This window comes from Neophocaena asiaeorientalis, unplaced genomic scaffold (genome assembly GCF_003031525.2).
Source record: "Neophocaena asiaeorientalis asiaeorientalis breed wild unplaced genomic scaffold, Neophocaena_asiaeorientalis_V1.1 scaffold253, whole genome shotgun sequence".
Taxonomy (NCBI): Eukaryota; Metazoa; Chordata; class Mammalia; order Artiodactyla; family Phocoenidae; genus Neophocaena; species Neophocaena asiaeorientalis.
This window is the reverse complement of record NW_020174553.1, coordinates 4,321,701-4,338,158: the sequence shown is the minus strand read 5'-3', so window position 1 is coordinate 4,338,158 and position 16,458 is coordinate 4,321,701. Positions and strand designations below refer to the sequence as shown.

At 35.0% G+C, this 16,458-nt stretch overlaps 1 protein-coding gene across 4 annotated transcripts in view; it reads left to right on the top strand.

The window, feature by feature from the left end:
* The window catches only part of IBTK (inhibitor of Bruton tyrosine kinase), a 93,035-nt gene that overhangs the window by 61,982 nt on the left and 14,595 nt on the right, over positions 1-16,458 (top strand). For 2 of the 4 annotated variants that reach the window (XM_024757439.1, XM_024757438.1), the window contains exons 22-25: positions 1,378-1,481; positions 2,874-3,037; positions 4,120-4,212; positions 4,764-4,907. In XM_024757439.1, coding sequence (XP_024613207.1) covers positions 1,378-1,481; positions 2,874-3,037; positions 4,120-4,212; positions 4,764-4,907 — 505 coding nt within the window. Of the gene's footprint in view, positions 1-1,332; positions 1,482-2,873; positions 3,038-4,119; positions 4,213-4,763; positions 4,908-16,458 lie in introns of all 4 variants that reach the window. The other 2 variants (XM_024757437.1, XM_024757436.1) reach the window with 1 other exon arrangement.

The window sequence follows — 16,458 nt, the reverse complement described above, 5'->3', positions numbered from 1 at the left end:
AGTATTAAATATACTCTCTTATATAAAAATTTGCTACTCTTAAAAATATTTAAAACATTGTGGGGGAGAAAAGTTTGAATGTTCTTCCAAATTGTATTTTAGCAATAACAGCAAAAAAGGCACATATCTTGTCAGAGTGATTTACTTTTTTTTTTTTAATTAATTTATTTATTTTTGGCTGCATTGGGTCTTCATTGCTGCGTGCAGGCTTTCTCTAGTTGCGGTGAGCGGGGGCTACTCTTCCTTGAAGTGCGCTGGCTTCTCACTGCGATGGCTTCTCTTGTTGCGGAGCACGGGTTCTAGGCGCCTGGGCTTCAGTAGTTGTGGCTTGCGGGCTCTAGAGCGCAGGCTCAGTAGTTGTGGCGCACGGGCTTAGTTGCTCCGCGGCATGTGGGATCTTCCCAGACCAGGGATTGAACTCGTGTCCCCTGCATTGGCAGGTGGATTCTTAACCAGTGCACCACCAGGGAAGCCCAGGGTGATTTACTTTTAAAGAAAACAACACTTACTGAATTTATGATACATGTTTTATAATGTATTTATTTTGCCACTTCATTTAGATTGTACTGCATTTTAAATATGTGGAAATAAACACATGAACCTAAGCAGAAGTTTTTTTTTTTTTTACTCTGTTTATACTTGAAATGACTGATTTGCTAATGAGTCAGGATACCAGATGTAGCAGGGAGACAGGTATTGAGCTTGCCTAAGAGAACAAATGGTATATACATTTCATAACAACTTATGCTTTAGGTGATAAGCTAATTGAAAAGATATTTTGCAGAAGGGAAAACCCTCAAACAGGCCACAGTAGGCTTCAGCAAAGCCTCTGCTACCTGGCCAGTCTGCTGGCTTAGATGAGTGGCAGAAAGGTTATAATGCTGCTCCCACACAGACTGGGACTAATCCCCCTTTGCATAGGTACAGAGACAGATGAGAAGGGGAAAGGGGAGGGGTCTAGAGTTTATTAATTTTGTCTTGCTGTCTTATCTTTATGGGGAAAAAATGTTCTGAGTCACTTTTTAAATTAGATACCAAATAACTATTTTCCTCAGGTTTATTGCTTAATTGGTATGTAATTAAAATGAATAAAACTGTTGTTTTAAAATTCTCCATTTCAGTTTTTCACTTAAACTGATTTCTTCAGTTTTTCACTTCAACTGATTTCTTTCTTCAGTTAGCTTGAATTACAAGACTTTAGTACAGTGACTATAATTTAAATGTTACTAAATCTGGATAAACGGACGCTTTTAGCTCTTCTTGGTTCATTAAATGTAATACATATATGTTTATGTATATGTGTTTAAATATGAAAAAATTTTTACCTTTTAGGATTACTAAAGTCTGGTAAGACCAATTCTGTGGAATCTCTTCCAGAACTGTTGACATCAGACTCTGAAGGAAGCTATGCAGGAGTGGGTAGTCCTAGAGATTTACAGTCTCCTGATTTCACAACAGGATTTCATTCAGATAAGATTGAGGTTTGTCTTTATTTATTAATGCACTATTTTCTTCAAATTTTAATCTATAGACAGTTTAGTTTTTCATTATTTTTACTCTAACTTTAAAACACTTTTCTGGCTGGTTTATAAGAAAATACAATTAATGACATAATATATGTAGTGTTAGTTTTCTCAAGTTTGCCTAATATTTCTAGTTTTAAAGATTTTAATTGCAGTCTTGAGCCCTTTATGATGTTGTATTTCTAATCTTTCTGCAATAAAAGTAATGTTGATGTAAAGTATAGCAATACTGTATAGGCATATTGAAATATATATTCATAGCTAAATTACTTGAAATATATTTTGTGAAATGTCAGTTAACACCAGCTAAAAATTGTCAAAGGAAAGTGATTTTGAAAGTAAGCCTAATACCAAAATCTGTTTAGTGTCTTTCTGCCACGGTGTGAACTGGAGCAATGCAATCTGGAATGGAGTTCTTCTCCTAGTCTAGCATAATTGACACTAAGCTGCTGAATTCCTAGGCTGGTCAATTCTGGGGGAGGCCATGTTTCAGACACCTCTTAACATTTAATTCCATAATTGTTAATCTACAGGGAAGGAGAATGTCAAACTTACCAGATAGAGTAATTTTTTTCTAACCTCTATACATCCACAAAATATATTAGAACATCTAGAAATTTGTGAGACAATAGAAAATTTACCCTTTATTAAGAGTCTTCTAGGCCTCAAGGATTGATATAAAATAAATTTTTATCAAAAACTTTTTTAATGTAAGGTAGAAGTTTGGGGGAAATTCGTATTACACTTAGGTTGGCCTGGAAGACAGTTGAGGTTTAAAAGAAGGTTGAAGGCATACTGTGAATTTTTGGCAATAGGAGAAGAATCTATCCTGGCAGTGGAAATACCATTTCAATAACTTCCTTGACCTATTGTAATAGCAATAGTTTTAGGATCCCTTTTGAAGTGTCAGTATTATTTGGCTTTAATTTTATTCAGAGTCCTTTAATTATATTCAGAGTGAATTGTATGAAATTTATACCAGACTTTCATTTTGTTTTATTTTAAAGTCATGGATGTTAATTTTAAAGTTACTGCTTCATATCTTATTTGAACAACTTATATTTATTAACATTTTTGTTTAATGCTCAGGTAAATAAAAACTTGATATGCAAACTTATGTCCCTAAAAATTATTCCCAAAGCTTTTAATAATTGGGTTATAGCCACTGATATGGTTTGAGAATTGATCAAGATACTAGAAGAACTGAATTGAAAATACTAGATAATTATTGTTGTAAAGTTTTACTCTTTAATATAGTTTAACCAGTATTTACTGAGTACCAACTATGTGTTAGCTACTGTGCTAGGGGTACCTGCTATTACTCACTTTTTAATTTTTTTTTACCTCCAGGGGAAAATTAAATCCTATGTTAATGGTACACCTCCTACACATTTTAGGGAAGATTTAAAGCCATGGGAAAAATCACCAGTACTTAAAATATCTGCTCCACAGCCCATTCCCAGTAACAGAATTGATACTACAAGCTCTTCCAGTTGGGTTTCTGGCTCTTTCAGGTAGGATTTTTATTTTGTTCTGTACTTGTTAGTCTGAGAAATATCATTTATTTTTGGTCAAGTGAAACTTTTTAATGAAGCACATTTAAAAAATTAATATAAATTTCTAATATACAGAAAATTACCTAAATGCATACAAATTAGCAGCTAAAGTGCATACAAATTACTAACCGGCTAAAATAGGCTTTTTTTTCCAGACAGAATTTAGTTGCCTTTGCAGTGTCATCAGGGAATACTTAGTAAAATACTCTATAACACACACACACACACACACACACACACACACACACACACACACACAATGACTTGATATCAGCTTTTCTTTTTTAATGGATAGTGTATATTAGAAAAAACTCCCACTCAGGAAGACCATTTTGCCATTTGTAGGCTTACTTTATCTTTTTTTTCTGCACATTAAAGTGTATTTAAGATCTCACAGAGTGTGTTGTTACAGTTAATTTTCAGCGGCTATTCACTTAATGTTATGCTGTAATTTTAACTTAACCTATATTCTATCCATATTTGTTTTTACTTAGAAAAGCCAGGTTTTAAAACTGAAGGAATAAGTATAATTAACATACGGTATTCTTTCAAAGAGCTAATTGAGCTTATGCTTCATCTTTATTACCTAGTATGGTTTATAATAGGCTAAGACTGTTAATTGACTTACCAATTATTTTGAAATATGCTGTATTTTGCACAGTTGGAATAAAGATGATGATGTCCCGGTTTATGCTGCTTCATGGTCTAAAGATAGTTCAGAAAGTAGACACCTTTTTTCCTAAGTAAACATATTTGTGGGAACACCTGGAAGCATCTTCTAATCACTAATGTTAGACTATTTTATTAAACATGTAATCTCTTAACATTATGACTTCTGATGCATTTTATTATTATGTATGTATATATAAAAGTAGCTTTCATTCAAAATATCCTTTTTGAAGTTGGCCGCAGCTGACAAAATAGACCTAAATTATCCTCTCATTAATGATGTTATATATAATTTACAGTTTCAGTAATGTTTGGGTTGGACTTCATGGATAAATGAATGGGTTGTAAAGTAACTTTTATATGTCTTTTAGTCCTGTAAGCCCTCCTGTCGTGGATCTCAGAACCATCATGCAAATAGAAGAAAGTAGACAAAGATGTGGAGCTACACCAAAGACAAATTTGGGGTTGGTTACAAAATCATAAAAAAAGGGAAAGACCATGTTGTATTATAGTTCTGCCCTAAAGAAAGAACTGGAAAGACCTACTGGACCTTTCCTATTATTTTTCTGCATTTGATGTTAAAGTTAGTTGTAAGCTCTTTTCTAGGTAATTTAGTCTCCATAACATTATTTCTTAAATATATGCTGAAGACTGAGTTGGGTTGATAGTCTAGCTCTTGTGGAATACAGTATTACATGCCGGAAATTTGCCTCTAAAATGATCTATTTCTGTTACAAGTGTGATGCAAGTGTATTAGGAGGGCTCCCATGTAGCTATTACTTGATCCTTGATAGTATAAACTAATTATATATATTGCCACTGTTGAAACTTGTGGTCATTTTGATCTAGTAATAGTAAAATCCCATCAAATAAACACAGAGCAATATAATTACCAGTAACCTTTGTTGAGCAGAAATTAATGTTAATTGGTTTACTTTATAGCAAAATTATTTCTTATGGAATTAAACTTTCTCAGAAGCGGTGAAACTGATTGGTTTAATTTAACAATTTCTAGAAAAATGATTTCTCATGGAGTTAAACTGTCTCAGAAGCAACGAAAAATGATTGCAATGACTACCAAAGATAATAATTCAGGAGTGAATAGCATGGAAACAGCATTAAGTGCTCCTTCAAAAACCCCCAAACCAGCGAATGCATGGTATGCTCTAATTTTTATTAAAATAAGCTTTGTACATTAGCTTTTAAGGTACTTCTTGGCTTTGGGTGGGTTTTTTTTTTCCTTCCTGTCTTTTAAAATATTTCATTCCCCTCTTTGCTTTCAAGTTAAAAATTGGACCTTGGGAAATATTTTATTTTCTTGTTTGTTTTGAGAAGTGCATCATGATTTTTGAATTTTTTTCATATGTGTAGATAAAATTTCCTCTTGGTATTTTAATTAATGTTTATTGCTAAGGCAGTTTAAGGGAACATTCTTATTTTTTCATTTTTTATAAAAAATAATGTATATCATAGAGAAGCTTGATAAAAGCAAAGTTTTCTTTTAGCACCCTAATTTCTTTGTATATTCCCTGTATGCATCATGAATATCTTAAAATTTTTATAATCATAGCTTGTCATTGTCACTTTTAAGCAGGGCTGTTTACTTAACATTGTGTTATATAACTTTTCTCAATTAGAATTTACCCATAGTGCAACATTAATAGGAATAATCTCCAAAGAGGTCAGATAGCAATTTTGACATATGAAAAATAGGTTGTACTTCTGCTCCCCTCCCATCCTCCCTTTTTTTGGTAACTAATAATAATTGGAAACCAATTTTAGAAGAAAAATACATGGATAGTATGATGGGCAGGAAAGATCAGTAGAACCCTGTTGTTCTCACAAGCATTGAAGAGGGTATTAGAGACTACTTTTGGTTTGGGGGAATCCCTTCATTACTCTAATGCCACTTTTTTCTATTTGTAAGAGGGAATATTTTTCCCATTAAAATGTAAATTGTTTTGAAGAGAGTGGCAACTCATTTTGATTGCCACCAGTAGGACTAAATATCAGACCTACTAGTAAATCTAAAACATGATCACAGAAAAAGAAAACAAGAGGTGAGAACACCCAAGTGAAAAAGAAAAGAGAGTAAAACTTGAGGGATTGGGTTTAGTAGAATTTTTTTTTTAATTAATTTATTTATTTATCTTTGGCTGTTTTGGGTCTTCATTTCTGTGCGAGGGCTTTCTCCAGTTGCAGCGAGCAGGGGCCACCCTTCATCGCGGTGCACGGGCCTCTCACTGTCGCGGCCTCTCCTGTTGCGGAGCACAGGCTCCAGACGCGCAGGCTCATTAGTTGTGGCTCACGGGCTTAGTTGCTCCGCAGCATGTGGGATCTTCCTGGACCAGGGCTCGAACCCGTGTCCCCTGCACTGGCAGGCAGATTCTTAACTACCGCGCCACCAGGGAAGCCCAAGTAGAATGTTTTAATTCATTGGTATTTGTTGTGCGCCTTCTACATGCAAGGCACTGTTCTAGTTTCTGATAAGGCAATATATACAAAACTGATTTAATCACTGCCTCTGTAGGGTTATGGAGTAGCTGTTATAATATATATTTTTTTTAATATAAATCTATTTTATTTATTTACTTAAAAAAATTTTTGGCTGTGTTGGGTCCTCATCGCTGCGCCCGGGCTTTCTCTAGTTGTGGTGAGCAGGGGTTACTCTTTGTTGCGGTGTGTGGGCTTCTCATTGCGGTGGCTTCTCTTGTTGCGGAGCTCGGGCTCTAGGTGCACGGGCTTCAGTAGTTGTGGCATGCGGGCTCAGTAGTTGTGCCTCTTGGGCTCTAGAGCGCAGGCTCAGTAGTTGTGGTGCACGGGCTTAGTTGTTCTGCAGCATGTGGGATCCTCCCGGACCAGGGCTTGAACCCGTGTCCTCTGCCTTGGCAGGCAGATTCTTAACCACTGTGCCACCAGGGAAGTCCCCTGTTAAAATACTGAGTTATGTTTTCCCTAAACAAAAGTATGGAAGAGACAAAAAAAAAAAGTTCTTTGACTAGCTCTCAAGATACTAAATATATCACAATTTGAGAGAATTAGCTAAGCACATGAGGAAGCTTTGGGCTTATTAGTAAATACAGTTTTAGCCTTGCCATCAACCAGTTTCCTTATTTAAAAACAAAAAGTAAATGAACAAATGAAGGAACAAAACAATGATCACTCAAGTTAGGAAATCCAACTACTGGACAAATACTCTTGGTTTAGCATCTATTTCAAACATAGGAGTTCTTTCCAGCCCCAATAAAATAATTTTTTAAATCAAAACACATAGTTTAAAAAATTTAATAGTATGGTAATACTTCAAGGCTTCTTATCATGAAAGATAGCAGTTGCCTGCCCTGCCCCAAACGTTCTTTTTTATGACTGGTTAATTAAGATTCACAACAGAGTCATATTGTGAGGATGATTTTATTTCCCTTTTTTACACTATTCTGTTTTTTCCCTGGAATAACTAATTCTCTCAGTTTTCCTGTACTGCCTATGTACTCATCACTAATTTCCCCCCCAAAACTCTTTAAAACATACCTCTCTCTCTCCATTATGATGAAACATACCAGGTAACTTATTACTTTTGTTTTTTATTGAAGGCCTTTTTTTTTTTTTTTTTTTTGCGGTACGCGGGCCTCTCACTGTTGTGGCCTCTCCCGTTGCGGAGCACAGGCTCCGGACGCGCAGGCTCAGCGGCCATGGCTCATGGGCCCAGCCTCTCCGCAGCATGTGGGATCCTCCCGGACTGGGGCACGAACCCGTGTCCCCTGCATCGGCAGGGGGACTCTCAATCACTGCGCCACCAGGGAAGCCCTGGAGGCATCTTCATTAGAACTCTTGAGTTCTCTGGTCTGAACTAGGCCTTTTCCAGGCCTGCTTAGTATCTGTGATCTTGAGACTTCTCTTAACTGTCATCCTGGGAATTTCTTTTTCTTCCCTCCAGTGTTTGATCCCCAGTTTCCTAAATCCTGTTTTTCTATTTCTTGGTTTACTCTGTTTTGATGTAGCGCAATCTACATCAAAACCAGTGGTTTTCTGATAAAAGATGTATAGGACATACATTTTTGGAGCTCTTATATCTTTGAAAATGTTTCTATTCTCACCATTCTTGACTGATAGATTGGAACACAATTCTGAGTTGGAAATCATTTGTAGAGTTCCTTTTTCTTATTGCTGTTGTGAAGTCTAATGCCATTCCAATTCCTTACTCTTGCTATGTTTACCAGTTTCCTCCCTCTCCCCCTCCTCCCTTTTCCTTTTTTTTTTTTTAAATTAATTTGGCTGCATTGTGTCTTAGTTGCAGCATGCAGGCTCCTCCTTGAGGTGCGTGGCCTCTCTAGCTGTGGCACAGGCTCCAGGGCACGTGGGCTCAGTTGCCCCGGGGCATGTGGAAATCTTAGTTACCCAACCAGGGATCCAACCCGCGTCCCCTGCATTGGAAGGAGGACTCTTAAACCACTGGACCACCAAGGAAGTCGTCCCCCACCGTCCACCTCCGCTTCCCTTTTTCTTTATCTCTAGCATTCTAAAATTTCAGAGTGATGTCCCTTGACGTGGGTTCTCTGTTTATAGATTATGCTGGGTACTTGATGGGCTCTTTTAATTGGGAAAAGCATGTCTTTAAGTTCTAGGAACATCTTGTACTCTATTTGATACTTTCTTCTGTACTGTTTTCTCTAGAAATCACATTAGTTGGATATGGCTCTTCCTGGATTTCCCTAATTTTCTTACTTTTGCTCTTCTAATGTTCATATAATTATTTTCCTATTCTAAATACTTTCTGGAACATTTCCCAGACTTTATCTTACAACCCTTCTACTGAATGTTTTAATTTAACTATTAAAATCTTTAATTGCCAAGAGCTTTCTTATTTGCCGATAGTGCCCTTTTATTAGTATCCTCTTCAGTATTCAACTGTTAAAGATACCTGTACTCTATAAACTTTTTCACTCTTTAATATATATCCAACAGAAGTATATGTACGTGTGCACCAGGCAACATGTATCAGAATGTTTGTATCATCCTTACTTGTAAAAGCCAAAAACTGTACACCTAAATGTCTATAGCAGTAAATGGATAAATTATAGTTTATTAGTATAGTAGAGTACTACACAATGATGAAAATGAATTATGACTAAATACAACTGTGTGAATGAATCTCATCAATGTAATATTGAGCAAAAGAAGCCAATCAGAAAAAAAACCCTATATGATTCCATTTATAAAAGTTAAAAAATAGTCATTGATTTACATTGATGTGTATTCACTCTTTTTTCATGTATGTTTTAGTTACGTTTTGTTTTATTTGGTGGATTGTTTAAGTTCTGGTTGGAATCTGTGTGCCTGTGTGGGACAGGTTGACTGATGGGTGCGACTGTAGGGTGACCCAGCGGTACCCTTAGAGGACCCCCGCACCATTGTCTCCTTGTTTTTTCTCCTTGGTCTGTCAGTTTCTCTAAGGAGAAGCCTTTTAATTTTTGTATTTGGTTGCCAGCCTTCTGGAAGCTGATCAGGGTGAGGCAGTTAGGCCTGGGACTGAGGTTCTCACAATTTGGTCTAGGTTCTCACATGTCTCATCATTTAGTATATAGATTTTAAACACAGCAGTTTAGTCCTACCTGCCTCTATATACTGGTGATTTTCAATCAAATCCTCCTCCTACCAAGGTGAAGGAAGTACAGTCATCTGATCACGTGGAGACAGGGAGGGCATCTGGCATTCTCTGCCACTCCACAAGTAAACCTTGAGCCAGTATTCCTGTTTTCATCTGCATGACTACTTCAGGATTTGATACTTAAGATGACTCCAACGTAGGAGACTTTTCAGGGTTCCGGGGTTCCGAGCTTCACACTCTACCCCCACTCCACTTGATGACAGGTTTTCTTTATTTCTACTACATGAAGGTTCATTCTGGCCCTGTTCTATCCTCCAATAGTGTATTATTACTTTTAGTCTGCCATTGTCTTAATGCCTTATTCTTTTGCCTGTGTGGGTTTATGCCTTTCTGATTATTCTCTTGTTCACTTAACATGGGATTTTAGAGGAAAGGATTGGAGTAATCATTTATCTGAAACTTCAGACTTTGATTTTCAAGTTTAGGAAAGAATTTTCCCTAGTCATTATTAGGAATATGAACTCAGACTCCTACATTGAAGAGACTGTCTAAATTTCAAAAGAAATATATTATGGCATATTAAGGAGAATTCTAGGAATGTGGGAGGAAGAATGCCATAAAATTTGGCCAAAAATATAATCAGGGTATTTTTCTTTGAAAAGTAATTTGGTAACTGAATTATAAGTGATGTTTATTATATATTTAGTTGATGAAAATGCGACTGGAAAATCTAAATACAAACAAATGAATAATGGATCTTATGTATTTTACGGAACCAAAGAAATTTATCTAACTGACCAAGTTATAGGTAATTTATTCTGAATTTTTATGAAAGTGAGAGATATCTGAATTGTCATAAAATCAATCATTTATACCCTTTTTATGACTTTATGAGACCAAATTTTTGGTATCTGAAGGATCTTTTAAAGTTCATTTCTGCTAAATTCTTCTGAATTTATGTACTGCTTAAGTTATTAAATAGTGGGCTGAGTTAACTTAGTAGAATATATGTATGTAAGATATGTCAATAAATGTACATAATTATACATATATAAGTATATATGTATATAATATATGCATATAAATTAATGACAGGGATCAGAAAACATTTGTTAGAACGTTTTTTTTAAAAATATTTATATTTATTTGGCTGTGCCAGGTCTTAGTTGTGGCTCGCGGGCTGCTTAGTTGTGGCATGCGAACTCTTAGTTGTGGTGTGCATGCATGTGGGATCCCTGACCAGGGATTGAACCCGGGCTCCCTGCATTGGGAGCATGGAGTCTTAACCACTGCACCACCAGGGAAGTCCCTTGTTATAACTTTTAAGAACATATTTATGTAAAATGGTTGATGTTTGGTATTCTTGAATTATGATGTATATTTAGTATAAATGGAAATAGTCATTTTTAGGTTGCTGAATTTTCTTTCTTGAATTCTTAGAAGGCTGCAGGTTTAGTATATCACTTCATTTTTAATCAGTACACATAGGTTGTAAATACATGTGGTATATGCTTAAAGAAATAAAATAGTGTTTTCCTGAGAATATCTCTTGTAAATATTGGCTTATAGAAAGTTGGTAGAATTTAAACTTTGCCCAGCTTTGAAAAAAGTAGAAAATTAATCTGAAATTAGCATTTTAATCTGATTTACAGATTGTATTTATGGAATATATTCATTGCTGTAGTGATTTATCTTTTTTTAAATACTTCTCAAAGGGACATCTTCATCATCCTGATGAATCATCTAATGCGATTTTATTTATTTATTTATTAGAAGGTGTTTTTATATTGTTTATCTTAATAATGAGGTTAATGTGCCGTTCATTAGCAAATCACACACTAGCCCTCTAAGTCTGCTCCTGGTCGTGGTAAGGAATTTTACTTAGTTTGTTCACACAATAACTGGTTTTTGCATTACAATGAAGTTCTAACCAGTTGACTTTTAAATCTAATGTGAAAACGCCAAGTGTACATGAGAGTTGGTCACTTTTCATTATCCTTTATTTTACTTGGAGAAATAATACATTTCTCACCAGTCAACTTGAGTGGAAGAATGCACAATCTTTGTGGCCTGGCTTGATTTATGAATGTAAATTCTCCAAATTCCATTTAGAGCTAACCTATAAATTATAAACTAATTTCAATTTTTGGAGCTAGAAATTTTATTCATTAAAGCAAAAGTTTCACGGCTGCTTTAGTTGAGGAACAAAATCTTGATTAATTTTTTATGTGGCTACAGATGCTTCTTCATAAAGTTTCTCTGGCTGCTAAAATGGAAAAGAGCCAGAACCTTTGAGTTAGGAAAGTAAAATCGTTGGAAATCAGACACTGTTTCAAAGTATGGCATGATCAGTGGAAAGAATAACAGAACTCATTTAAAGAAGTCTGCATAAGACGTTTTATAGGTAACCACTATGCATGGTTAATGAACATGTGAGTTTAAGGTATCTTGTAAGCATTGTTACCTATATTTATTCTTAAGGAGATGTTATCCTAAGTAGCCATTAAAGAAATAAAAATTTTTAGTGTGTATTATTTACCACATCTAGAAGTTCCCAAATTACCACGAAGATGAATCTGACACCGTGTGGTTCTTACACAGATCATTGTGAAGCTTCTGTATTTAGAGACATGAATTACTTACAAAAGACATTCAGCGGATTTTTTTGGCAGAGTATTCGCCAGCAGTGTTCCCTAATGAGACACTGTACTTTCCACCATAGATACGTTGTTTGCCAGTAGAAACCTTCAGGTATGTGTGTTTTCAGCAGGAGCAGAAAGGAGTTGGTAAGGAAACGGAGAGTGGTTCTTTGTATTTAATTTTTCAGTGTTCTGCATATGTATGTGCTTTGGAGAAAATTTTGTGGTAAAGTCAGGTAAGCTCCTTTTGAAGAAATACCTTTTATGTGAATATTTTAGTAGGTCATGTTTCTGATAAATCTGTAAAGAAAATTTCCTTTCTATGATTTAAGATTTTACATAGGGTAAATGATTTTTAAATGTGGACACAGTAGTAGAGTATAGTGATCTTATAGTGATCTCCTGGGTTCTGGAGTGAGCCTTGCCTGACCTTGACATTGTGAATCTGTTAACCTGGTAGCAGTGTGAATTCAGATAAGTTATTAGAAGGCCTTGCTAATTTTTTATGGGGAACCCCAAATAGTTTATGAATTTAACCTGAGTTTGGATTTTATGGTTTCTTCAAAGTATGAATTTAACTTTTTGGGGAATTAACTGGTTAGCATTGTGTTCACTTTGTTTTCTGAGTAAATAAAATAGAAATTAATATTAGAATAGGAAATGCTTATGTTGTTATTCATAATTTTGACTTATTAAGGATTTCTGAAAATGATGCTAAGGTTACAGTGTAGTTCTAGTATACAAAATCATAGCTAAAGGTTACATTTCTGAATCAGTTTTTCTAAGTTAGACTTTAGGAAGGAAAGACATTATGCCTATGAACTGACTATATTTCTTCATGTCAGAATTTCTGTGTTCTCATTGTCGTCTTTTTCTCTTAAAATAAGTTAGTTTTGTTAAATGCTGTGAAAATTGTGACAGACTTAACATAGCATTTTTATGTATCAGGTACTGTTTAAGTATTTTACCATAGGTTAACATTTGATCCTCACAACAACCATTATAAGGAAGGAGATGGTATCAGTATCTCCATGTTACTGATGAGGAAACTGAAGCTCAGAGGTTAGTATCTCCCCAAGGTCAAAGCTGGTATGTGACAGAGCCAAGATTTGAACCTACAACAGTAGCAGCTGCAGAGCCTGTGTGCCTGACCCTGACTACTACCCTGCAAATCCTTTTGGATTGCAGTAAAACACTGTTGAAATACCATAGCAATCTGAGCATGAAATCTTTGGAAGCTAAATTAATCTGTAAAGGTGTGATTTTTAATTTGTATACTGTTTTTTGGTAGATATTCTAAAGTGCATTCCACTCAACTAATTCTCAAAGTACTACACCTATACTGGGTGTGATTAGTTTTGTGTATTTTTGATTATTTAGATCAACTTAATTCCCATTTGTTCTCCATGTAAAATTAGATTTAAATTTTAAATTACTTTTTATTGAAACATAATGTATACACTTCGGAGTGCAGTTATCATAAGTGTGTAGGTTGTTGTATTTTCACAAACTGAACACGTCTTGTGCAACCAGCACTCAAATCAAGAAATAACACTACCAGCAAGTCCCCTCCCCCAGTCCACTATCCTGACTTCTACTTCCATAGAGTAATCTCTCCCTTTTTAATACACACACACACACACACACACACACACAGAATCATTATTGTTTCTAGCTTCTTATGCTCAACATCATATTTGTGAAATTCATATTTTGATGAGTACTAATATTCCATTGTATAAATATACCTCAATGTATTTTACTCATTGAGTTCTTGCTGGCATTTTAGTAGCTTTGTTGTTTTACTGTTGTTAGGGTTAGTGCTGCTGTAGATATTCTAGTTCACGTCTTTGTTGAACATATTTGCATTTTTGTTGCATATATAACTAGGAATAGAATTACCGGGTTGTAGGATATGCATATATTCATTTCTAGTAGAGACCACTGAACACTCTGACTAGTGGTATGTGAGTTGACCTTTTTCCACTTCCTTTCCATAAAAAATTGTTTTATTCAGAAGGAGTGCAGTAGATTTCATTGTGTATTGTTTTTTTGAAATAACTTTACCGAGGTATAATTTACATAAAGTAAAATGCAGTAATTTCAAGTGTATAGTGGGAGTTTTGACAAATGTATCACCTGTGTAATCACCACTCCAATTAAGAAAAATATTTCCACCATCCCACTATCTTTTCTCAACCAACCCTCACCCTCTACCCATGCCCCTGGCTACCACTGATGAAATTTCTATCACTATAGCTTAGTTTTTACCTGTTCTGGAACTTCTTATAAATGGCATCTAAGTACAGAATGCTCTCTTTTGTGTCTGGCTTCCTTCATTCAACATAAAGGAGCTTCATCCGTGTTGTTCCATGCATCAGTAAATTTCTTCCTTTCTTATTGTTGAGAAATACTGAGTTTATTTTTATGAAAAAAGTTATTTATGTACAAATCTTATATTATTTCTCTTGAGTAAATGCTTAGGATTGGAATTGCTGGTTTGTATGTTAAGTGAATGTTTGACTCCCTAGGAACAGTACCAAACAGTTTTCCAAAATGGTCATGCCATTGGACATTCCTACTAGTAGCATGTAAGAGTTCCCATTATTCCACATCCTTTCCAACACTTTGTATATTTAATCTTTTTAATTTTAGGTCTTCTAGTAGGTGTGGTTTATTTTGTATTTCTCAGGGGCTTATTGGCTATTTTCATATCTCTGAAATGTCTTTTCAGATCTTTTGCCTTTTATTGGGCTATTTTGTTAATCTAGAATTCTGAGAGTCTATATTCTGAAAATAAGGATGTTTTTGGGTATGTTTTGTGGATATTATCTCCCAGTCTGTGTTTTGGTTTTTCATTTCTTAATAACATTGTTTTTGTAGGAACAGTAGTTTTTAATTTTGGTAAAAACCCATTACATCCATTTTTTTGTTTGTTTTCATTGAAAGTTAGGGCTTTTTATATCTTTGACTACTCTAAGGTTACAAAAATTTTTTGTTTTGATCTAGATGTTTCTGAAGTTTAGCTTTTGTGATTTTTCTTTTTATACGTGGGTAAGGTAGAGATCAAGGTTTTTGTTTATTCTTTTTTTTTCTCATACAGCTATCTAGTTGTTCCAGCACAATTTGTTGAAAAGATTGTTCTTGCTCCATTTTATTACTTGGCACTTTTGCTGAAAGTCAGTTGACCATGATGTGTGTGGGGGTCTAATTCTGGACTCTAGTCAGTTCCGTTTGACCTATATGTATGTGCTTTTGATGATAGCTTTTATAAGTGTTGAAATCAGGTAGTATAATTTCTCTGATTTTGTTTTTTTCAAAATTATTTTTTCTCTTTTTAGTTTTGACCATGTTTAAAGAATCTTAGATTTGGCTTGTCAAAAAAAAAAATGCCTACTGGGATTTTGTTGGGTGTTGCTTTGACTCTGTAGATAAATTGAAGAGTATTGACAGGTTACCGATATTGGGTCATTGAGTCCCCTAAGAATGAACATGGTATCCTTTAGATTCTCTTTAAAATCTCTCAGCAGTCTTTTATAGTTTTAAATATATGTATCATGTCTATCCATGTTTTGTTAATTGTATCCCTAAGTATTTAATTTTTTTGATGCGTCCATTGACTGGATCATAGAACTTCTCCGTAGAATTTTTCTCCTTTATCCTGTTAATGTGATGAATTATATTAATTTTTTTTTGAGTGTTAGAACGCTGTTAGAACCACTTTGCATTAAATAAAGCCCACTTGGTCATTGTTTATTACCTTTTTAGTAAATCGATGAGCATTACCATTATCCCAGAAAATTTCCTTCAAAAATTCTTTTTTATCTTTGCCCCCCTCTCACCCCAGTGTCAACCATTGTTGTGGTTTTTCTTTTTTGACTGTAGTTGAGTTTTGCCTGTTGTAGAAGTTTTGCCTGTTCTAGAAGTTTATGTAATTAGAATGAAACATAATATGCTTTTGTGTCTGGCTTCTTTCACTCAGCATGTTTTTCAGATTTATTTGGATTGTGTATACCAATAGTTTATTCCTTTTTATTACTCAGTAGTATTCCAAGGTATGAATATACTTGTGTTTACTCCTGTTGATGGACACCTGGACTCTTTCCAGTTTTTGGCTCTTGAGAATAAAGCTGCTCTGACCATTCTTGTTTAGTCCTTTTTGTAGACATATATTTTAACTTCTCTTGGGTAAACACTAGGGAGTAGAATTGCTGGATTTTACAGAAAATGCATGTTTACTTTTTTAAAAAAACTGCCAGATCTTTTCCACAGCATTTGTGTCATTTTATCCTCCCAGTAAAATGTATGAGACTGTTGGCTGTTTCACATCCTTGCCAACATTTGGTATTGTCAATTAATTTTACCTGTTTGGGTGGGCGTGTAGTGGTTTCTCCTTGCAGTTTTGTGTTTCCCTCATGAGTAATGAGCACACTTTTTCAAAGTGTCTATTCAGATCCTTTCTGCAT